A 25,449-nucleotide genomic window follows, 5' to 3' on the forward strand; every position below is an offset into this window, starting at 1 on the left:
GCAGCAGGATAGAGATCAGAACTCACGCTTCCTGTTTCCTGGCCCAGAACTTTTTATACTAAACATTAAAGCTCCATTTTGTCAAGGTCACCAAAGAGTGAATAACATTAGTGCAATGTACATTAAAATACCTACAGAATACAGTATAAAAAAACAAAGAGCAGGCCAGGCACAGTGACTCATGCCTATAATGCCAGCACTTTGGGAGGCTGAGGTGGGTGGATCACTTGAGGTCAGGAGTTCGAGACCAGCCTGGCCAACATGGTGAAACCCTGTCTCTACTAAAAATGCAAATATTAGCCAGGTGTGGTGGCTCATGCCTGTAGTCCCAGCTACTCTGGAGGCTGAGGTGGGAGAATCACTTGAACCCAGGAGGTGGAGGTTGCCATGAGTCAAGATCATGTCACTGCACTCCAGCCTAGGGGACAGAGCGAGATCCTGTCTCAAAAAAAAAAAAAGCAAAATGACTGACATTCCATTTGTCCTTCTGCATTAAGACTAATTATTGTCTTAACACATTTAGCCTTGATTAAACAAATTGAATGTCACAAGGAAATGAAAATTTGTAAATTGGCTGGGCGTGGTGGCTCATGCCTGTAATCCCAGCACTTTGGCAGGCGGAGGAGGGAGGATTGCTTGAGACCAGGATTCAAGACCAGCCTGGGGAACACAGTGAGACTTTGTCTCTACAAAAAATTTTAAAAATTAGCAGAGCATGGGGGTGCACGAGTATAGTCCCAGCTGGGAGGCTGAGGTGGGAACATTGCTTGAGCCTGGGAGATTAAAAGGCTGTAGTGAGCCATGATCACACCACTGCCCTCCAGTGTGGGTGACAGAGCAAGACCCTGTCTGAAAAAGAAAAAACAAAACAAAAAACAGGCCGGGGCAGTGGCTCACGCCTGTAATCCCAGCACTTTGGGAGGCCAAGGCGGGTGGATCACTTGAGGTCAGGAGATCGCGACCAGTCTGGCCAACATGGTGAAACCCCATCTCTACTGAAAACACAAAAATTAGCCGGGCATTGTGGTTCGTGCCTGTAATTCCAGCTACTCCGGAGGCTGAGGCAGGAGAATCATTTGAACCCAGGAGGTGGAGGTTGCAGTGAGCCGAGACTGCACCACTGCTTTCCAGCCTGGGCAACAGAGTGAGACCTCGTCTCAAAAAAATAAATAAATAAAAATAAAAAACAAAAGAAAAAGAAAATAAGTGAATTCGCTTAGACTTTTCCCTTCAAACAAAACAATTTAAACCAAAACAAGTATACACATGGGGCACAATTATTGACAAGCTAACGTGGAGCCTATGACGTGCATGGGAAGCCCCATGAAGTCTGAAGCCTTAATTTTTTTTAACGCCAAAGTAAACTTTCCCAAGGTGAGGAAAATGGAATTCAGGAATGCACAGAGCATTCGGCATTCAGTTTAAATGGTGAAACAAGATTCCTATCTCATGAGCAGCTTCACACACAACAAGGCTCTCCCTTGCTCATCCCAAGGACGATGAGAAAGGAGTTCTTCCAAGGCAAATTCATCACTCTGCGTGGGAAATAACCGTGTGGATAAACGGCCTATCCTTGTTCTGTGCACATTTATTTTACTTCATATATGATCATTCAGTGTGTTGTGGATGGCCAATGTAGAACACATGACAACAAAAATTTTGGCACACGTGTGCAGAGCTAAGCAGCGGTCAGTTCCAAACCACAAGGGATGCCACCTGAAGTAGCCGCTGGTGGTTATCTGCCTGGATCAGTGTGGAGAACTGAATTAATGTCAATTAAATACAAATCTCAAGTTCTGGCCGGGCACGGTGGCTCACACCTGTAATCCCAGCACTTTGGGAGGCCGAGGCAGGTGGATCACCTGAGGTCAGGAGTTTGAGACCAGCCTGACCAACATGGTGAAACCCTGTCTCTACTAAAGATACAAAAAAATTAGCCGGGCATGGTGGTGTGTGCCTGTAATCCTAGCTACTTGGGAGGCTGAGGCAAGAGAATCACTTGAACCCAGGAGGGGGAGGTTGCAGCGACCCAAGATCTGGTTGCACTCCAGCCTAGGCGACAGAGTGGGACTCTGTCTCAAAAAAACAAAACAAAACAAAACAAACTCAAGTTCAAGGTGCCTTTTCTTAAAAGTTGCTATCCATTTGCAGCCCACTCCAGGTGGCTAATCCAAAGGTTAAGCAACTAAAAGAGACTTTTAAGAATATCTACCAGCCAGGCATGGTGGCTCACGCCTGTAATTCCACCATTTTCGAAGGCTGAGGCAGGAAGATCACTTGAGGCCAGGAGTTCGAGATCAGCCTGGGCAACCGAGGGCATCTATGTTTACCCCATCTTTACAAAAAATAAAAAAATTAGCTGGGCATGGTGACAAGCACCTGTAATCCCAGCTACTTGGGAGGCTTAGGTAGGAGGATTGCTTGGGCCTAGGAGGCGGAGGGTGCAGTGAGCTACGATCATGCCATTGCACTCCAGCCTGGGCAACAGAGCAAGACGCAGTCTCAGAAAAAAAAAGAAAAGAAAAAAGAAAAGCTACCATCTTATTTTCCACCTTGGACTCATGGATCAACTGCCCTACAAGACTGAAATCTGGGGGTGTGGAGTGAAGTCTTAGTCACCTCATGAGCCCAGCACAGTGGCCAGCACATATCAGTGACTCGGTAAATCTGTCTGACTGAATCAATCAATGAACGAGTGAATAAATGCCAGGATACTAAAATTTAACTAACTTGCCACATTCAAATACTTCCTGGTTAGCACACTGGATGACAACGAACAGATAGTACATGAATGCTGACAGTGTACATCAAACAGGTGACAGAGGCTTAACACACTATGAGACACCCACTGCCTTCCGGTTTCCCAGCACCAAAGCAGTGTGGCAAAGAACGCAAACCAATGTTGCTTTCTTTGGAAAACATAAAAAGAAGCCAGCCATTCATAGTCTTTTTTTCCGTCTTTTGCCAACCAGAGGAGTGAAAGCAAATCTGTTCACTCCGTGCTGGAGCAGTTCTTTGGGCCGTGGATGCCGTGCCCAAAGGCCACCACCTGCAAGTAGGTTGGGGGGTCCAGCCTCCACTGCCAGCAGAAGTCGGCCTCCTTACCTGCCGTCACCTGGGCTCGGCCCCTGCTCCAGTATGCCTGCAGAGGAGGGGACAGTCCCACCCCCAGAGCTGCTTTCAGCCCTAGAGCTCTGGGGAGGGGGCTCTGGGCCAGCGGGCGCCACGGTGCTGCCATCTGTGGGCGGGAGTGGCGGCTGGAAAGCAGGGGATATGTGCTTTCTATTTAGAGTGCCACCCCGCCGGTGGGCCTGGAAGTCCATAAGCTTCACACCAAAGCTACACAGAGAGAAGAAACAGTCAACACACCATGCGAGCAGACTACTGAGACAGAAGCCCATCGGTCCACATGGGTTAAAACCACACATGTGGACAGCCACCCAAGTTGCCCAGCATGCAGTGAAGCGGCAAGAACCAGACTAATGGCCACCCCTGATACCAAGGCAAGCAACGCCACTTGGCTTTGAGCCCGAGCAAAGCCAATGACCCTGGTACTGTTCAAAGTCTTTGATCAATTTGGGTGTGAGCAGCTAAAAGCAAAGAGGCAGGCCTCACCTTGAATGACACCATGCTACTGTGTTTATCCCCATACTTCCTCTGTTTTTTTGTTTCCCCCTTTAGACACAAGGTCTCACTCCATCACCCAGGCTGGAGTGCCTGGCACTCCAGTGGAGCAACCATAGCTCACTAAAGTGTCAAATTCCTGGGCTCAAACCATCCTCCAGCCTCAGCCTCTGGAGCAGCTTGGACTACTGGCACACATCACCATACTGGGATATTAAAAAAAATTTTTTTTTTTGAAACGGAGTCTTGCTCTGTCACCCAGGTTGGAGTGCAGTGGCGCGATCTTGGCTCACTGCAAGCTCCGCCTCCCGGGTTCACGCCATTCTCCTACCTCAGTCTCCCAAGTAGCTGGGACTACAGGCGCCCACCACCACGCCCGGCTAATTTTTTGTATTTTTCAGTAGAGATGGGGTTTCACCGCATTAGCCAGCATGGTCTCAATCTCCTCACTTTGTGATCTGCCTGCCTCGGCCTCCCAAAGTGCTGGGATTACAGGTGTGAGCCACCGCAGCCAGCCAAAAAGCAATACTCTTAATCGGTATGTTTCACGGCCAAAGATCAGTGCCTTGCAGGTGCTTTGCTGACACAGTCCTGGTGAATTCCAGACTTCGCTGGAGTTAATCCTCATTGCATACTTGTAAATAGCTATAGACTTACTGGTCCACAAAAACTGTTCAGAAGATGTTGATTTTTTGCCAGATAATTAGAATATTATTTTTTGAGTAGATATATATAGTGATGCTTTAGGATGTCTAATATGCTGATNCTCACTTTGTGATCTGCCTGCCTCGGCCTCCCAAAGTGCTGGGATTACAGGTGTGAGCCACCGCAGCCAGCCAAAAAAAAAAAAAAAAAAAAAAAAAATTTTTTTTTTAGAGACGGGGTCTCACTACATTGCCCAGGCTCTCAAACTCCTGGCCTCAAGTAATCCTCCTGCTTTGGTCTCTCAAAGTGCTGGGATTACAGGTATAAGTCACCACGTCTGGCCCATTTCCATACTTCCTAGTTCCCATCTCAAATCTGTTTTTGGGGAATGAAACAGAAGTGAAGTCCAGAAGGCTACCCATGGTAGTATAAGGTTGTCACACCACACTGCCTCTTAACTGAGATGAGATGTAGAAACAACCCGATGTGCGTACGCAAACACTACATCTGAAAGCCACATAAGGCTGGGAAAGCCGGGCGCGGGGGCTCACACCTGTAATCCCAGCACTTTGGGAGGACAAGGCGGGAGGATCGCTTTAGCTTGGAAATTCAAGACCAGCCTGGGAAACATTGTGAGGCCCTGTCTCTACAAAAAACTTTTTTTAGAAAATTAGCTGGGTGAGGTGGTGTGCGCCTGTCAAGTGGCTGAGGTGGGAGAGCTGCTTAAGCCCGGGAGGTCAAGGCTGCTGTGAGCCATGATCATACCACTGCACTCCAGCCTGGGCACATAACCCTGTCTCAAAAAAACAAAAAACAACAAGACTGGAAAAAACTGTTGCTTTGAGGAAGGGAATGGTGGCTGGACGTGGCTGGAGGATAGGGTGGAAGGCAGGCTGACTTTTCACTTAAGCCCATTGATCTATGAACTTAGCAACTTTTTCTTTCAGTTCAGAAAGTAAAAAGATACCTGGCTTCCTGAGCTTGTGCTCACTGGGTCAGCTGGCAGGGAGAATACACAAGGCAGGTAACAGAATTGTCTGCCATGTGCTAACTAGACTCATACACTGTTTTCTGTAACTTAAAATACATGAAAGCTAATTTTGTTATGGGTAGAGTTTGTTATCAGGAAATACTACTGAATGTACGAATGAGGGTTCAGAGAGGTAATATGTCACATAGAATAAATGTGGATTTTGGACGGACAGAATACGGACAGAATAATGCATTCTCCTTTGCTAGGGGTAAAAAACGCAAAACAAAGAACAAGAAACAAATAAACAGCACACCTCACTATAAGATTGAGCAATTAAAATAAGAGCTTGTTACTTTGTTTTAATGTAAAACTATATCTAGTAATATTGTTTCATATACCAAGAAAAACATATTACTTCCAACAGGCCTCTTGTTAGCATTCCTAGTGAGTACAGTGGCATTTCATCACACACATGGGACAGGTTGGCATCAAAGGTACAAATCACAAATAGTTTTAATTACCCTTGAAAATCCCATGAATTGCCCATAGAAAAGAGTATATAGAGACACATTGCTTTTCACTAAGTTCAATACTGCCATTTTTTTTTCTTCTAGAAGTGGCAAATACTGAGGTTTTTCCCACTGAACATCAAATTCAGTGGTTGGCTTCCAATGTGGGACCATTATTATACCAGAAATATGTCTCCTTAAATACCAAATCACTCAACTCACTGTGCCAGGTGGGTGTTCTCACACTCAATTCTGGACAAAAGTCGACACTATCAAATTTACTTCCCTTTCTATTTCCCCCCACTCAAGTACATTTAGGTCAATTTTAACATGTGTATGATGCCGTTCCACTGCAGGGTTTACCAAGCACACCACCAAGTTAAGCTGGAATACACGTGGAAGAAAGGTTAACTGACAAGCTTTATACACTGACTTTACGGGGAGATCAGTGCTTAGAATGACCTACAGCAGAATTACAGAAACTATCTGGATGCCATCAGCCACAGGTGGATGGGGACCACTCTCAAATCCCAAGTCCACTGAGCGATACCAGATACCATGGGTCTAACAACATATTTACTGCTGGTTTGGAAGTGAACAGTCGAATCATACCTTTCCTTCTTCATCAAGTCTCCTTCCATCACCGCCATGCTAGCAGGCCGCTTCCTCTCCAGCGTCCCCGAGTCAGAGTCGTTTCCAGTGTGGGAAGAGTGATTAGAATTCGGGGTGGTGAGAGGTACAAATGCTTCCGATACATTAAATTCCACCTCTGCAAGAGGAAAAATAAACAAATGCATGAGACACGGAGCACAGCAGGCGAGGGAGCTCTAGGACACCCCTCATTGGAACGGGGACCTCATTCTTCAGTCCACAGTCCCCACTATTTCAAAATGGAAGCTCCAGGCACTCATGTCGCAAGAATGGTCCATCAAACCAGTGGGAAGTAACGTAAGAGGACAAGACAGAGGAAGAAGTGTGGGTCAGAGTATAAGTTACACAACTTTTGTGCTTTCTCCTTTGTGGAAAAAAAACCAAATCTAGAATGCAGAAGAGGATGATGAACACAGATCACTTATTTGAATCATTCAAAGAGATATTTAGCTGGGCATGGTGGCTCACGACTGCAATCCCAGCACTTTGGGAGGCTGAGGCGGGCAGATCACCTGAGGTCAGGAGTTCAAGACCAGCCTGGCCAAGAAAGTGAAACCCCATCTCTACTAAAAATACAAAAAATTAGCTGGGCGTGGTGATGTATGCCTGTAATCCCAGCTACTCAGGAGGCTGAGGCAGGAGAACTGCTTGAACTTGGGAGGCAGAGGTTGCCGTGGGCCGAGATCTTGCCACTGCACCCTAGCCTGGGTGACAGAGCAAGACTGTCTCAAAAAAAAAAAAAAAAAAGATATTTACACTTTGATATAAAATAGAAATACAAGGCAACATCAAGTTAATGACATCGAAGGCACCCCTCCCAAGGAAATCTCAACTGCACAACCCCCTACTACGCCCCAATTCAGCAGAAAGCAGTTAGAGTGGTCGTCAGCCAACCTCCCCAACAGCACTTGGGTTTTCCGGTTGAGAGGGGGGACTGAGAGAGGACTAGCTGGATTTCCTAGGCTGACTAAGAATCCCTAAGCCTAGCTGGGAAGGTGACCGCATCTACCTTTAAATATGGGGCTTGCAACTTAGCTCACACCCGACCAATCAGGTAGTAAAGAGAGCTCACTAAAATTTGCTAATTAGGCAAAAACAGGAGGTAAAGAAACAGCCAATCATCTATTGTCTGAGAGCACAGTGGGAGGGACAATGATGAGGATATGAACATTGCTGGCATTTGAGCCAGCAACAGCTACCCTCTTTGGGTCCCCTCCCTTTGTATGGCAGCTCTGTTTTCACTCTATTAAATCTTGCAACTGCAGGAAAAAAAAAAAAACAAAAAACAAAAAACGGCAACATCAAGTTCATACTGCCTCTAGCAGTTTTTGCAAGACTCATTTCCTCAAAGGAAATCTTGAGCAGAATGCTAGCATTCATTCATCCATCCCATCTTCCTGGGGCAACCTACAAGAATGAGGCGTGACTCTGGATGGTGACAAAACAGAGGTGAAGAAAAGATGGGTATCGTGGGGCTTGCACCCCACGGGACATGGCAGCAGGGCTGCTCTGGGGGAAGTAGGTGTGGGGGATCCAGAGTTCTAACACTGGCCTGGCCAGCATCCCCAAAGGGGGCCATGGGAACCTCTGTGGATCCCAGGACTGCAACAAACCTAGTTTGAAAATCTATTGCCAACAGGATGAAATACTAATTCCCTGACACAACCAACTCAGGCCTTCACCAACTGGCCCTGATCAACCTTTTCTGCTTTATCTCCTACCTATGGGCAAATCCATAATCTAGCTAGAGAAACAAAAAGCCCTCTTCCAAGTGAAAAACTCCTGCATATTCAACATCGCCTCTTCTAAAAACCAATCTCTGGCTCCCTTTCCCAGCACCTGAGTTTGTGAAATCTTTCTCCATCCACCTATCTTATAATTTACCATGTGTTATAATTTATCTGTTCATGTGGCTGTCTTCTCCAGTGGCCAGAGCTCCCCCAGGAAAGGCAGTATGCTTCACCAGCAAACATATGGCACCTAGTGGGTATTCAATGTACACTGACTGGCTATGTTTTAGTGAAACTAAGTGAAAGGCAATACAATATGATTACCATTATGTCAAAATACAAATGTAATGAACAAAGGCTGGAAAGAAACATGAAAAATGTGAAACCAATTATGTAATCATGAAGAAGGATTACAGATGTATTTTCTTCTTTAAGAAGACTTTTTTGCACGATTATCACATTGCTTTGGTTGTCAATGAAACTGAAATGAGAATTACCTTCAGGGAAGAACCAGTCGGCATGCTGAATGATGGGTTCAATCACTGCAACCACATGGACGGATGTGGCTGCTGCCATTTCAGCAAGTGTTCTGCAAAGAAGTTCACAAAATTAAAATACTTCCCGTAGGCAGCACCTAATTTCTGCTGGTTGTGTCAGGGCAATTCAATTATTTTTAAAGGATAAAATATTTAAAAGATGCAAAAATCAAATTCACTGGCTGGGTGCGGAGGTTCACACCTGTAATCCCAGCACTTTAGGAGGCTGAGGCAGACGGATCACAAGGTCAAGAGATAGAGATCATCCTGGCCAACATGGTGAAACCTCCATCTCTACCAAAAACACAAAAATTAGCAGGGCGTGGTGACCGTGCATGCCTATAGTCCCAGCTACTTGGGAGGCTGAGGCAGGAGAATCACTTGAATCCAGAAGGTGGAGGTTGCAGTGAGCCGAGATCACGCCACTGCACTCCAGCCTGGTGACAGAGTGAAACTCTGTCTCAAACAAAACAAAACAAAACAAAAAAAAACAAAAAACAAAATCAAATTCACATGGTCCTGGTCTACGAACGTGGCTGTGATCACCCAGGAAAAAATGACTCTGGCTTGGCTGCTCCTTCGTCTGCACTGTGATAACAACCACAGTGTCTGCTACACACAGACCCTGGGGGGCAGTGAAACCAGTCAGTCACCAATGCTGTGTCAAATGCCGGTTTTAAACTGGTCTGGAACTGGTCTGGAATGAGGGTTGCACTTTCCCACTGGAACAGCATCACATGGGTGGTAGCTATGTTCTAAGACTAAAAGATCACTAAAAAGCAATTTTGCTCATGATGTCACCAAGAACATGCATTGTTACAGTGTGCCTTTTATTATGTTGAAACCTGAGCCTCCCACTCACACTTAAGGTCGCCATATATGTGGACTAGTCTCAAGATGAGTGTTCAGATGTTAACACTGTCGGATGCCAAGGCTCACAAAGAAGAAAATAAGTAGGCCAGATGCAGTGGCTCACACCTGTAATCCCAGTCCTTTGGCAGGCCAAGGCAGTTAGGCCAGGAGTTCAAGACCAGCCTGGGCAACATAGTGAAACCCCGTCTCTGCAAAAATTGGCCAGGTGTGGCGGTGCGCATCTGTACTCCCAGCTACTGGAGAGGCTAAGGTGGGAGGATCACCTGAGCCCAGGAGGTTGAGGCTGCAGTGAGCCATGATCACGCCACTGCACTCCAGCCTGGAGAACAGAGTGAGACCTTGTCTCAAAAAAAAAAAAAAGAAGAAAGGAAAGGAAAGGAAAAGGAAAGGAAAGGAAAAGGAAAAGAAAAGGAAAGGAAAGGAAAGGAGGAAGGAGAAAAAAATAAGTAAGAGTTACTATCACTGCTGTCAAGTTCCTGTTTCAGTTGGGAGTCAGAACACCACAAAAGCAAACCACCTGCAAAAGGCCTGACACTTTCTGGCCACCTACCAGGCTTCAGATTCTTCGTCTTGCTTAATTTTTACAAGAACCTATTATGAGGCCTACATGAGGACGTTGGGTTCCCAAGCTCGATCCCAGGTCTGACTGCCTCAAACCTCTCCTCTATCACTCTGACCTCTCTTCCCACCAGAACATTTTCACCCACTTTCCGACCAAGTAAAATTTCTCACTCCTTTCAAATTCCAGTTTAAAATTGAAGCTCTGCCTGTAAATGATCCTTCCCAGCCTTCCTCCCACACGGAGTCTGATCAGTCTGTGTGCCTTAGAACCCTGCTGGATTAGGGTGGAACTGTCCTCTCACGTCCTTTCCCACTTTTCTTTTAGAAGAGTACTGGAAAGCTAATAAGGGTTAATAAGGATACAGGCTCTGTACCCAGAACCTGGACACACCAGTTCCCCGTGTGTGATCTTAAGCAAATTACTTGTTCTTTCTAAGAGTCAGTGTCCTCATCTGCAAACACAAGGGCGACAGTACAAATGTCAATGATTCAACCTCAATTTGCTATATATTTCTAATCAATTTCTCTCTTACGTCCTCTATTCAAAAGGTTACTTCTGATTACTAAATGAGATCATCACAATGCCACCAACAGAGTGGCAATTTCCCAGAAGCTTTCTAGCAGATCCCCCGACCCCTCCTCTATTCAATCTACATTTCGCAATGCCAATAAAGTTATCTAAGTGCAACTTAATCAAGACATTCTTCTGCTTAGGAACCTTAATGAATGACTCCCCGCCAGCCAGAAAATAAGTCCCAGACACCTCAGCAGGATGTGTGAGGACCTTGCAGGCTCTGGCCTTCCCAGTCACAGCCTCGTGTTCTTTGTCTTCAAGATTCACGAGGCCATGTGACACACCCGTAAACGATGGGAACCAGACCCTTTCAATAGTGTCTTGGTCCATCCAGGTCCTGGCTGTAGGAAACTTATTAACTCATCAAGGTACAGCTCCAGTGCCATTCCCTAGCCAGAGCTTTCCCTGACTCCTCAGCCTGAATTATGTTTCTTTACCTCTGTTGCCGTCATACTTGATAAAGGGGGCAGAATATGCCATCCCAAAATATGCCCCTTAGGCATAGGATTATTTTGAGTTAAAGATACTTGAAAATCATCACATGCAGGAAGAGTGCTCCGACCTTCCTTTTTCATCCTGAAAGCAGGAGATAAACTCCCACGTGAAGGATGCCCTCCCTATATATACCAGGAGGAAAGAAATATTCCTAACACCAGGGATGGGAAGGCAAGGCTGAGGGAAACCTCCATAAACAAACCTTGCTGAACGAATCCTTATCTTCCTAGTCACTTCTCCACAACTAACTGCCCTAGCCCACACTCCTTTGTCTGGTCATGTTTTCACAATTCACTTTTCGTCCAACTTCAAATATAAGCATTCAGCTCTTAACTGCTTCTCTGGATCTTCATTTTCCTATGGGAACTCCAATGTCAGACATGACACTGATGCTTCTAAGTCATCATAATATACATGAAATCCCGGGGGGAGGGGGGAGGGATTGCATTGGGAGTTATACCTGATGTAAATGACGAGTTGATGGGTGCTGACGAGTTGATGGGTGCAGCACACCAACGTGGCACAAGTATACATATGCAACAAACCTGCACGTTATGCACATGTACCCTAGAACTTAAAGTATAATAATAATAAAAATATATATATACGTGAAATCCCATTCCCAGTAGTCCCAAGTTACTCTCCAAAGTGATGTGCTTTTTTTATTAATGTGCTAAGTAGGCGTGAATTAAATGACTTCTCTGCTGTGCATTAAAATGTAAAAATCTGTATGCTTTCTCCTGTTAACCTGTCTTACGTCCATTTAGTTCTCAGGTCCAGCCAGATACCCTAAGAGGGTGGAAGTAAAGTGCTACCCCTCCTACAATATCATATACACACACACAGATATGTGGATTTTTCTTATCACTGTACTGTAGCCACTGAGCTATCTAACTGCCTAAGAGCAGGGGCATTTTGAGAACTGGGACAGTGTCTCACACATCTTTGTGTCACCATCAGCTGGAACAGCACCCAGCTCACAGCTGTGTTCCAAGAATATTATAGGCTGAATGAGAAAACCAATTTCAGAACACCTCGAATTGATCTTAAACTAGAATGTGTAACCCAAGTTACATTTCTATGCATCCCGACAGGTGGGAAAGAAGAAATTCAAAGGATGTGATACAGAGGAAGATGACTTACCCTTCATTTTTGGCCCATAATAAGTTAGGGCCTAACACAATCGCAATGTTGCTGGGAGTCATTTTATTCACATCGCTGGTCTGGGCAAGCTTTGCAAGGAACTTGATCAAATATCTAGGGGTCAAAAGAGAAGGGGAGGGTTTCTCCTCTGAAATAGCTGCTGGAATATTCTCTTCCTGCCCAGGTGCACAATCCCAGGTTGCTCAGGTGCTAACTGCAGAGAGTTCCTAAATCAGAATCTGGCTCAGGTGAAGCATTTTATACAGTTCTTGTGTTCTTTGCTTCAGATAACAGACTAATTAGGGCTTGGAAGAAGAAAATAGGTTAAGTATGAATCTCAGCAATTTGAACCTCTATTGGCTATATATTTCTAATCAATTTCTCCTCTATGTCCTATCTATTCTAGCCCTATTATAAGTTATAATGTGTTAATAGTGAGCTCAATATTTTTTAATACAAAAACAGACAGTTATATTGCTTAAAGGAAACTGTATTTGAAAATACTTTATGTTGGAATTATAAAAATATCCAATTTATCATATATACATAGCTTATGTATAAGTACAGTCGTATAAAGGCAAAAACTTAAGAACAACCTATCAACAGGGAGTTGGTTAAATAAATCACAGTATATCCATACAGTGGAGGATTATGCAACCATCATTACACAATGTACTGAGAAGGAAAAATCTCCAAGATGTATTAAGCGAGTATCTTAAGATGTCGATGGCAGCGGAGGAGAAGGAAAAAAAAAAAAAAAAAAAAAAAAAGATGTCAAGCAAAAAAGGTGAGGGGGAGAATGAGGTATACAATAAACCCTACCATTTAGCTTTTTAAAGAAGGGGGTGTGAGAGAAAAAATATGTAGGCAAGTATGTACACATGAATGTATTTGCTTACGTCTACATCAACTCTTGCTGAGAGGATATATAAGAAACTAAACTAAACGGATGCATCTCAGGAGAGGAACTGGGTGGCTGGGGTATGGGAACAGGAGAGAGATTTTTCATTGCATACCTTTTGAATTTTGAATTTTGAACCAAGGGAATGTGCTCCTTATTCAAAAATCAATTAGTAACAATTACAGAGTAAAATTAACAAAATAAAGAGCCAAACTCCCAACATACTAAGAAGTACTGAGTTCTCACCATATACACTGAATAGAGGAAGAGGATCTGTAATTCCAAGCTGGGTGAGTTAAATTAATCAAAGGGAATATTTAAAAGGGAGTATGTAGCTTAGCTTAGTGGCAAAGCCCAAGGCTAAATTTAAGGACAAGTAACATTCGAGACATATCACCTGTAAAGTATTTTGGTTGATCACTTAATGTCACTCAAAACCAAACAAAGAAAATTTTCTAGATTTTCTAGAAAGTCCTCCCAGAAAACTTTCCTTGTTTGGTTTTGAGTGACTTTATTCCTAGGGGCCACTTTTTCCTTTTCTCTATACTTGTTCTAAGTTACATATGAAGTCAAAAGGAAAACAGAAGTTATATTACGGAAGTTTTGTCCCATGGTAAATTTTCTTAAAACCACAGTTATTCCACAAAGTAATATATAATCTCCATTCCTTGAAATTTTATTTAGTAAGATGACTTTATACTTTAAAATAAATTAAGTAGTATATATAAAAGACATTACAGAATGTACAACTATTGATTAATTTTGCCTTTAACATACTGGACGATTTGGACTCCAAACCCAACATACGGTCACTCAAACTTTTCACAAGAAATTTATTGCTAATAGCTGTAGTGGGAAAATAAGCCAACTTATGTATTAATGTCAGGCATGATACTGATGCTTCAAATTCATCATAACATACATGAAATCCCATTCCCAGCAGCCCCAAGTTACCCTCCAAAGTGATGTGTTTTTTGTTGTTGTCGTTTTTTAATGTGCCAAGTATGCCTGAATTAAATGACTTCTCTGCTGGACATTAAACCTATCTTTACTCCAGAGTCATTGTAGCTCAATCATACATACCTAAAGTTAACAAAATTTTGTGGTGGCAACTTCTGACATGTTCTCCACAAGTCCTGAAGTTTTTTATCTTGATCCTGCACACTGAGAAAAAAAAAACTTTTAAGTATAACAATTTATTAAAACACTGATTAGTAATACCTTATTAATATGCTATATTAAAAGTGAGGCCTCCATTTTGACAGAGAAAGCACACTTGGAAAACAGCCCAGACTATGGAAATAAACAGATTTAGAGTCAAATACCAATTAACTGTTTAACTCTGTGCAGTTGGTTAACCTTCAATCTCTGGATGTGCAAAACAGGGTAAGTGTTGATTCTGCTGAACGAGTTTAGGCGTCTGCTGAACGATTTTGAGGTGGTTTTGTGGCAAAACCACCTCCACCAATGCTTGGCACAGAAGAGACAAGACACTACTGAAAATTCTGTCTAGAAAAAGTGTGTACTGACGTATAGCTTCATGGAGCCCAAATTCTCTTACCCTCAAGCAGCCCAGCCACAGATCAGGGGGGTGAGCTCCCAGGCGCCCAGACCTCTGGGCCTTTCCTCGCTTGCAATACTGCACACCGGCTACACACCAAGCAGCCCATTTCTGTTGTGAAGCAACTGTAAGAGCTCTTGCCCTCCACGGGCGCAATATGGAGGCATATTGCAGAGACATAAAAAGGCATATTGCAGAGACATAAAAAAGGGGCAGGGAGGAGCCTGTAGAGTACAGCCAACTCTGCCGTCTAGGGACCAAGAGTGATAGAGGGGCCTCCATAACACCGCTCTGAACTCGAAACATCCTCCAGAATGGAACCATTCTGGAGAGTACGGATAGGGATTAAACATAATTACACTTTAGAGGCCAGTTGATATGTTACTGGGATGGAAGCCCACCATGTTGACAATTCTCAACTATAGAATCAATATACCAACAGACAGACATCTTCTTTTACAAGTTTATTTGCTTGTAATAAACAAAGAAATCTTTTATTGGGTAGGAGGCTACCCAATAAAAGAAATCCCACAACTCTCCTTCACCTAACGCTAATGTTGGATTCCACTGAATTCTGTCCCATAAACATTAATATCGACAGTAGGCTGGTCCCCCAGGCAGGGTTCCAAAGATATGTGATGACTAAGAACTTGTCTCTGAACTTGAACACCTCACCATCTACCAGGGACAAAGTCTCTCATTCCACAGTTACAGAGAAAAGCTCAAATGTGGCTGAGCGCAGTGGCTCATGCCTGTAATCCCAGCAGTTTGGGAGGCCGAGGCAGGCGGATTGCCTGAGGTCAGGAGTTCGAGACCAGTCTGGCCAATATGGTGAAACCCCGTCTCTACTAAAAATACAAAAAAATTAGCCAGGCATGGTGGCGGGCACCTGTAATCCCAGCTACTTGGGAGCCTGTGGCAGGGGAATTGCTTGAACCAGGGAGGTGGAGGTTGCAGTGACTCTAGACTGTGCCACTGCACTCCAGCCTGGGCGACAGAGTAGGACTCCATCTAAAAAAAAAAAAAAAGGAAAAAGAAAAGAAAAGCTCAAATGCAAAACCTGGTTAAAGAGATGAGTGATGGACTCACATCCACTGAAGTGTAACTGATCAGAAATAAGTGGCTCTTATTTGATCATGGCCTGCCTGAGGGGAACAGGGGCAGTGTCCGCAGATGGGGAAGAGGACAGAACAGAGGTGACATTTGTTCCTCTTCCCTTAGTGGTGAGGAGTAGGCACTCTGGAGAGGAGGGGAGTCAGTACCGTGAGAAAAAAGACGAGGAGGTGGGCTGGCCAGCCAAGCAGAAGCCTCTAGGCTTTTAAAACAAAGCTGTCCTGCTTAAAATCAACTGTTCCTAGACAGACTGAAGCTGAGGGTGGAGGGAAAGGGACAAAGAGAAACATAGCATTTGGGTGTCTGGTTTGAATTCTAGCTCTGCCAATTACTTGCTACTATCCTGGCCCTGTTCCCTCCCAAGCCTCGGTTTCCTCTCTGTAAAATGTGGATCACATCATCATCTGCCTTTTACAATGTTAATTAAAGATTACAGGAGGTAATAGCTACAAAGATGAGCACAGTACTGAGCACAAGAAAATGCTCAGTAAATATTAATGTCATCATTATACAGCTGACAACACAGGATCCACTTACACGCAATTTTTTCAATAAACATATAGGAAAATTCCTGGAGATCTGTGAAAAACTCACAGATGAACTGCCACCCCTGAAACAGCAAGACCAACCCCTTCACTTTCTCTACTTCCTCAACCTATGCAACATGAAGACAACAAGGATGAAGACCTTTAAGATGATCCACTTCCCTTTAATGAATACTGCACAGATTGTCTCCTCCTTACAATTTTCTTAATAGTACTTCTTCTCTAACTTACTCTGTTGTAAGAATACAGTATATAATACATACAACATACAAAATACGTGTTAATTGACTACGTTATCAGTAAGGCTTCCAGCCAACAGTATGCTATTAGTTGTTTTGAGGGAGTTAAAAGTATTACTTGAATTTGCAATTATGTAGTGTATCACTGCTGCTAATCCTCATGCTGTTTAAAGGCCAACTGTATCACTGCACACGCAAGTTTGCATACAGCTCAAAAGGTACACTGCCACGGGTCAGTATAACCCATATCCCCAGTTACAGGGCTTTCTTCCACATAAAGGGGGCTAGAAATTTGCAAATCCATTAATATGGATACCACTCTATGTCTTCATCCACGTAACACAAATTTAAACCAATGCCTAAGTGGTGACTTTCCTACATTAATAATTACATTACTCGATATTTTTATTCTAAACATAAATAAGAGCTGTACTATTTAACAAATATGCTATTTTAATGTTATGACCCCTGAGAATAAAACGATTTACAAATAGGGCACAATACCACATCGCTCCCTTTGCGACTCTGCGCCCTTTACACTTACCTTGCAACTTGTGTCCATTCTTCATACAGATTAAAAGTCATCAAAGGTTCAGGCAATTCCCGTAAATAGGATTTTAAAGCACCTGAAATCATTAACACTCTCTTTGAGTATGAAAAAGGAGTAAGGCTAAGAATCTTGGGACATATTATTTTGCAGATCAAAATGATCTCAATTACAATCTTCCAAGGTGTATATAACAAATCGTTAAGTTGGCAAGAGTGGTTAGAGACTAAAATGTTCATAAAACAAATTCACTCTCTTGCAAAAACAATGTTTTAAGAGATTAATTACCAATAAATTTAGTTTTAAAGTCATTCCCTTAATAGACATAATTTCTCTGGGTAGATATGAATTTGGTGGGGGGAGACTATGAAAGATGGGAAGAAAATACAAGTATGTCTCCAAATATTTGCATTGTAAGCTACTTCCTCCTTTAATCATCAAGCAAATAGAAAAACAAAAAGGAGTAAAGAAGACACATGTGAACATTACATGAATATACACTAAGGAATTGTAGCAAGAGGCCACTTCGGTTTTGTCACTGAAACCTATAATTGAAATTGGATTTTAACTGACCATCTGTCTGAGACAGAACCTGCCCACTGCCTTGAGGGTGACTTGATTTGCAGACAGTCTTTGGCGCTCACCTGCTACAGCATGGGGGTCTGAATAGAACTCATCCAGGTGGGAAGTAGAACAGTCCAAAGCAGCTTTCAGCTTCTTTAACTTGGAGGCGCCAGCCCCGATTCGGAAAAGGCCCTAAAGATAATGAAAAGCCATCAGCATCAAGAGCAGGTCGGGAGACTCAGACTAAGGGGCAGTGTGTTCTGATGGGGATTTCCCGACTTCTGCTCAGCTCTTATCTATGACGGCGGTGGTACTGCCTGCCCCGCAGGGCTCTCAGGAGGAATGACGAGGGCTGAGCATGTACCCAAGCACAGGGACAGGCAGGAAGAAGATTAATCTAGGCAGAATTTCTTGACCTCAGCACTACAGACATTTTAGGTTGGATTATTTTTTGTTGGAGGTTGTCCTGTGCCCTGTGGGATGTTTAGCAGCATCCATGTTGATATGGTTCGGCTCTGTGTCCCCATCCAAATCTCATGTGGAATTATGATCTCCAGTGTTGGAAGGCCCCTTTGCTGTTCTTGTGATAGTGAGTGAGCTCTCACAAGATCTGGTTGTTTGAAAGTGTGTGTCAACTCCCCCTTTGCACGCGCACTCGCTCTCTCCCTCCTGCTCCACCATGTCAACACTGTGCCTGCTTCCCCTTCACCTGCCACCATGACTGTAAGTTTCCTGAGGCCTCCCCAGCCATGCTTCCTGTATAGCCTGTGGAACTGTGAGTCAGTTAAAGCCCTTTTCATCACAAATTATCCAGTCTCAGGTAGTTCTTTATAGCAGTGTGAGAATGGACGAATATACACATGGCCTCTATCTACTACTAGATGACAGTAACACCTCCTCTTCTCAGTTGTCATGATCAAAAATACCTCCAGACCTTGACAAATGTCTCCTGGGAAGCAAATCTGGCCCCAGACAAGCAGCACCAACCTAGGCTGTTAGAAGGGGAGTGGCTGGAAGCAAACACAAGGATGGCTTCCGGGGTGTTCTTTGATCTGAGTGCCAATTCCATGGGTGGGTTTAGTCATGCAAGCGCATCAAGCTGTGCACCTGTGATATGTATGCTTTTCTGTGTGTACGTTCTATTTCAATACAAAGTTTTAAAAAGGGGGGAAAAAAGTCTTGCATTTTGATTCTGGCTCTGACCTGGTGTAAACTCCCTGCATGCTGACTTCCTTATTTATACAAGAAGAGTAATAAAAACTCCCTTATTTGGTTCATGGGAGGTTTGGGGTAAGAATCCTGTAAAATTAAGTATGTAAATGATCCCCACCCAAAAAAATTGCATAATACTATGCAAACTAAAGCTCATTAGCCCATTAGTGCGTCACGAAATCTACTGTCACAAATCACAACCAGAGTTTTAAATGAAACAATCAAACAGGACACGAAGAGGTCAGGGTGTACCACAAGCAGGAAAGATAAATATTGTTCTGTAAAACCTTTGTTTCATTCACAGGCAGATAGGTATCATAAGGACCAGGGTTGCAATTTAAAGTATGGATCATGGTGACAAAAGCTTGAAAGCCACTGTTTTACACAAAACAGACAACGGCTGTATAACTAAGGGAGGGGGCGGACAGGGGGCTGGTGGGGAGCATGGTGCTCTGGGCAGAAAAAGGGGCACGGAGACTTGGTGCCCAGGATCACGAAGCTCCCCTCACCTCCTCCTTCATGCCTGTCTCCAGGAGCAGCATGACACAGGCTTCAATGGGCAGCGCGATCTCGCGCCCGCTCCTCTTCAGGTGTTCTTCCAGGGGAGTCCCAAAGGCTGGTTTTTCCGCCCACTTATCTAGAGCAGCAAATTGTTCAGTTAGACACCCAGCAAACTCATGGCATTACCAAGCTATTTTCTCCCCAAACTACCCAATGCACTTTTCTAGCAGACTGGTAGCTGAGGCTCTGGGAAGAGGGGATACATCTGTTCTATTTGCTTTTGTTATCTGCCATCTACTGGAGCAGCACAAACTATGGACCAGGCTGGGGCAGTTACATGTGGAACAGAAGCCTGAGCGCACCTAGATGGCACCCAACTCAGGCTGCCCAGAAGCTGCAGTGGCGCGCTGCACCTGCACCACGCTTAAGTAACACACGCCAGTGGGTTTAGTGGGCTGCCCTGCACTAAAAGGAAGATTCGCCAGAGCATACTGTTTCGTTGAAAAGAAATTTATTCTAGCCAGGCAAAGCCTTCTAGCTAGAGGACAAGAAATAGACTCTTTGCTATGAAAAAATGGGAATAATCTCTGAAAATTTCAAACACAAGTTAAGCATCTGTCATACAAGACTGGAGATGGCCAACGTGAACTCTCCACGTTGCAGTTACTCTCCATCAGATGCGACATCTCCACGGCATGCAGTGCTTCAGAACGCCGCATCCCCAAACAGCTCCGAAAAATTCTGAGTGGAAAGAAATGCAGTATCTGCAGCCCTAAAGCAGCGGAAGGCTATGCTGACGGCAGGAAAGCCATATTTTAGATTATCTTCAGGTCATGAGGCAGCTTAGCACAAATACAATGAAGCAGTAAAATAGAAAGAAGAATTTAGAGAATGGACATATGAATTAGAATAAGAAGTATCTGGTTGAGTTTGGCCTGCCTGCGCAAGCTGCAGAGATACCGTGCTATCTGAGCAGCTCGCAGAAGCAAAGGAGGGTAAATCAGTTGTGAAAACTGCTCCAGGGAGAAACACTTAAATCTTTCCAACAACAGGAAGGGTTCATGTCCTTCTCTGCACCTTTACTGGCCACTGGTCCCTTAGCAGCTCTGCTGTTAGAAAGCTGGGTTGGAAGAAGGCAGTATGTACTCCAGTGTGTCCTCCTACACTCTCTCCTATGTCATAGCAGGGATAGAGGCCTTCATGATTTGCACATGGGGAAGGAAGAAAAATAAAATCCCACAAAACCATAGAACCGAGAGTTTGTGGAAAGGTAAAAATGGATGGAAAGAGCAAGAGGTAAAGACTGAAGAAAGGGGTGAGGGAAAGGGAGGTAGGGGACAAAAATGAGGTACAGGCCACCAGCCACTCTCACAATTGTGGGGAGCCCAGCACCAGCCAGGGGAATTTCCAATAGAAAATGCATCCAGGGGTCTGGACCTTCCCAGAGGTCAAACCTTACCTGAAATACTTTATCCCTTTTATCTAAAGCAATGATTCACAATACAGGCTGAAAATGGCCACGTGAGCCTTCCACTAGGGGATACACTGGAATCACCCAGGGGAGTTCTGCAAATGACACCTGCCACTGCCTTCACCACAAGCCCAACCCTGTAACGTTAAGGGGTGGGCATGCTTCAAACCTCTGCTAGAACTTTCTAGTAAACATTGGATACAGTGGATCCCACCCCCAAGCCTGGTATAATGTTGGCAGAGGGTACAAGTGAGAACCACTGACCTAGAAGCAAGTCATAAGGCAAACTCCACCTCAGGCACTGGCCTCTTAAACAACAGACCTACTATGTGCCAGGTACTGTAGGAGACATGTGAAGTTCACAGAGACTCCCCACCCTCAGGGAGAGGGCAACTGAATTGTGAAGGGAATATAAGACAAACATGTAAACACGGAACAATCAGTAACGAGACAAGACATATTTGCTAAGTCATGGCAGATCGATGCTATAGACGAGGGTCGCAAATGCAATTGTCTAGAGGAGCCAGTTAGGTAGCACAGGGGCACGAATCCTGTTGGGAGTGCACGATCTGCTGACAGGCGATAACCACTCCTTCGCACCAAACCAACACTGCCACAAGGGAAAGCAGAGCCAGTGTTGCCAGATGTTCTCAACTTTCAGGAGAAGCCAGAAATCAGGATTGTTATATCAAAGCATCTGGTTTTCAGATGATGACAACCAACTTTGAACAATTTTTAAAGATATGGCTGTTTGCGACTTCTGGTGTAGACAATAAATGCTGGCACAAATCAGGAGGCAAAGTGTTTGCCATTGGCTTAAGTTGTCAGAGAAGGCTTCTCAAAGGAAGTGAGGTTGGAGGGGGTCTCCTGAGATGGACAAAGATTAAACAGGCTGAAAAATGGGCTAACATATCTTTGTGAGGGGAAATCGGCTGAGAAAAGATCAGGAATTGTGAGTCTGGGAATTTACATCTTATCCCAAGTTCACGCCAAGGCCGTGAGAGCATGGAGCAGAGCAGACCAGGGGAAGAAAGGATGGCAGAGCCTAGGACAAAATGGACAGAACTTAGGCACTGGATGGAAGAGAGGAAGGAGAGAAGGGTTCCAAGGTTAAGATCTGAATCACCTGGGGAAAGGTGATATGAGGGAGACAAGAAGGGAGAAAGGGACAGTTGGTGTGGAGAGAGAACTGGTTTGCTTTTTGAGTTTAAGGTGAGGGCTGTTCATCAGAGGGAACCGATGCTTAGGACGCTGCAAGGATTAAAATGCAGGTAAGAGGCAAAGTTGTCCAAGTGAAGGGATTTCTAGGGGAAAGGGGGCGAGGAAGTGAGGGTGGGAGAGAAGAACAAAGGAGCAAGGACTGGACCTCAGAAAGGCTGACTTCTGGGTAGAAGACAGAAATAGAACAATATATAATCCTTCTTGAAAAAAACTTTTTAAAAAGAAATGGAGCAATGCAGAGTCCTCACAATGAAAGAAGTAGTCAAGTGGTGCAAGGAGATAAACGTGAACAAAGAGATGGCCCATGTTGGGTCAAATGCCAGGATCTGACGGGTGGTTGCTGCTCCTTTGAAAACTGCAGTATGCTGTGCTCTTTTTTCCTAAACAGCAGAGTGATTGGAGGTAGACACAAGACTGCAAAGGACTCAGGGGTGGGAAGGTGGTAAGAAAATACAGGTGGCAGGCAGGAAGGGGTCATCTGAAGTGCCCAACAGAAAAAATGAAGGAGAACCAGATTCAACAGGGTGTTGTGTTCAGGTCAGGAAGGCACCAGATTACCACCAACTGACCATGAATGCGACAACGGAGTCCACGGAGGTGAGGGGGTCGTGGAGGGAGGTCACACTTTTTTTATATAGTAAGGACAAGCTAAGTCTTTCTGAAAACAGAGAAGACAGCAAGGAAAGAAGAGATAGAACTAAGGTGAGAGGCAAGTACAAGGACAGGCAGCGGTGGGAGGGGTTGAACTGCAACTTCGTGAAGGGTGACCTCTGCAAGAAGGACAAATCGCACTTCCTCCACGGGCTGTTCCATCCTAACCTCTTCCCTGCCCCATCCCCGCTCTCCATGGCTTCCTGACATATTTCTCTAGGGAAAATACCCTTGGGAAAAAAAACAGAATGAGAGTTCTAGTCTAGCCTGGGCAAGAGTGAGATCTTGTCTCTTAAAAAAAAAATGCTCAAAAAATCCAATCTTCTTGTTTTTCCTCTTGTTAATCACCTCTTTCAAATCAGACTCTAAGTCACTCAAAGGTTACAATGATGATCTGTCTACTATTTTGTCCTATGCGGGGCCCAGCCCACAGCAGATATCTCATAAATATATTTTCTTGATGCTCTGAACTTGCCCAGCAAGAGTTGGTCCCTAGGAAGGTGGGAACATTTTCCAGAGACCTCATTCCTTTGCATTGTGACTCAACGCTATCCTCCATGAACTAGGACTCTTGATTATTTGGGAAGGCAAGGGCAATGGCTGAGAATATCAGACACACTGCACCTGAGAATGCTGAAGAGGTGACTATCTGATCAGTCAAGACATAAAATTTTATAATTCCATAATCCAAAACCTTTCAGGCACAAAGCCAGAATCTGGGGAGAAAGTGAGGATCTCTTGGAATTCAGGGGGAGAAGAAGTGGCATTCTTGAAGGTGCTGGTATGTATGCACCTCCACAAACCATACCCCCCCCCCGCAACACACACACACACACACCACACACACATGCTCAGTCTCAAAATCACGAAGTCATCCTACTCAGCTGTTAGCTCAAGACCAGTGGTTTTGCAGAGGAGCGTAAGCTCCAAATGTCAGGTATATACCACAGGTGAAATAGATCCAAGGATGGCTGAGCAATTTCTGACTCAACCACTTGTGCCATCTCTGCCAGCAAACGCTCTAATGGTAAATCAGAGAGACATAGCATCAAAAACTTTAGGGAGGAAAAAAAAAAAAAAGCTTTAGATGCCCAACTTAAAACTCAACGTAAGGGGAAAGTTCAGTCTGCACCTAACTTGCAGATAAAATCTGCAGTGTGCTTGAATATGACAGGCAAAATATTAGTGCTGACAAGAACAAAAGCTTAGTATAAAGACAAAGGAGGAGTCTGAAAGAAGTGACCACGGTCTTAGGATTCAATCACACTTGTTATTACGTGTGACGTGCATGATGTGGCATCAAGTACTGGCTTCTCTGTTGGAAAGTCCAAAATATTTTCCCTAGAATGGATGCTCTCAGAGTCACACGGCCAGAATTAAGTCCTGTGGAACAAATAACTGATGTGCAAAAGGATCATTCAATGCTGGACTTTTTCAAGCCTCTAGAAGATGGGAGAACACACAGGCACTCCCCCAAAGAGGCCAGCTTTCTCTTCAACTGAAGGTTTCAGAAGAACTACGAATGTTCTATTAGTGTGTTAATTTGGGTTTGGAAGAAGTTAGAGAATGCAGCAAGGAAGATGAAATTATGCTGGGAAATAGTACCCTTCTAGGCAGAGAAGCTTTATCCCAAGGACGTGCATGCAGAGGAGTCAGGGCGAAGAAGAACCCAGGCAGAGGTGGCAGAGGCAAGAAGGAAGCATCAGCCGCACGCGGGTTACATTACCTTGATGGGCTCGCATTTCGGGGAGGGTCTTTTCTAAGACTGCTAATGCTTTTCTATGGTAATCTGCTTGGGCTTCTAATAACTGAGAACAGACCCACATTCAAAAACAAAAGTAACGTTAGCATCGGATGGACACACACACAATGGCTGAGCAAAACTAAAAATGAAATCTTTTGCAAAAAAGCTAAAATGACTCCATTTTAACAACGCTTCAACATTTTGTCAAGGGAAGCTGCTTACCGTAACAAAGAATTTGCCGTACTCCCCTTCTTTGGCCATAAAGTTGTACATGTCGGCTGCAAGTTGATCCTGGGTAAATGGAAGAGGAGACGTTACTGAAGAAAAAAGAAGTGAACCAAAATGGCACCTGAGAACAATCTCTGTGAGCTCTTAGATGAAAAAGTGATGCAAAGCGCCACAGATTAAATGTCCATGAACTGCCTGGTACAACCATACGGAAAGAATAAGGAAGCTTCTCACATGACTGACACAGAAAGATCTCCCAGATACATTTTTAACACGCTGGTTAAGAAGCAAAGTACAGAGCATTACTTATGGTGTATTATTAACATTTGGGTTTAAAAACGGGTGGAATGGCCGGGCGCAGTGGCTCACACCTGTGATCCCAGCACTTTGGGAGGCTGAGGTGGGTGGATTATAAGGTCAGGAGATCGAGACCATCCTGGCTAACACGGTGAAACCCTGTCTCTACCAAAAATACAAAAAATTAGCCAGGCGTAGTGGCGGGCGCCTGTAATCCCAGCTACTCGGGAGGCTGAGGCAGGAGAATGGCCTGAAACCTGGGAGGTGGAGCTTGCAGTGAGCTGAGACTGCGCCACTGCACTCCAGCCTGGGCGACAGTGTGAGACTCCGTCTCCAAAAA

General features: G+C 44.4%; 1 protein-coding gene across 1 annotated transcript in view; it reads right to left on the bottom strand.

The window, feature by feature from the left end:
* Nucleotides 1–25,449, bottom strand: part of ARHGAP17 (Rho GTPase activating protein 17) — a 99,325-nt gene that overhangs the window by 17,078 nt on the left and 56,798 nt on the right. Inside the window, 9 exon segments of the mRNA XM_017887123.1 lie at nt 6,364–6,520; nt 8,630–8,721; nt 12,315–12,428; nt 14,299–14,379; nt 17,218–17,299; nt 17,865–17,976; nt 19,506–19,633; nt 24,567–24,648; nt 24,807–24,875. Of these exon segments, the coding sequence (XP_017742612.1) occupies nt 6,364–6,520; nt 8,630–8,721; nt 12,315–12,428; nt 14,299–14,379; nt 17,218–17,299; nt 17,865–17,976; nt 19,506–19,633; nt 24,567–24,648; nt 24,807–24,875 (917 nt within the window).

This window comes from Rhinopithecus bieti, unplaced genomic scaffold, assembly GCF_001698545.2.
Source record: "Rhinopithecus bieti isolate Rb0 unplaced genomic scaffold, ASM169854v2 scaffold_13348, whole genome shotgun sequence".
In the NCBI taxonomy this organism is placed as follows: domain Eukaryota; kingdom Metazoa; phylum Chordata; class Mammalia; order Primates; family Cercopithecidae; genus Rhinopithecus; species Rhinopithecus bieti.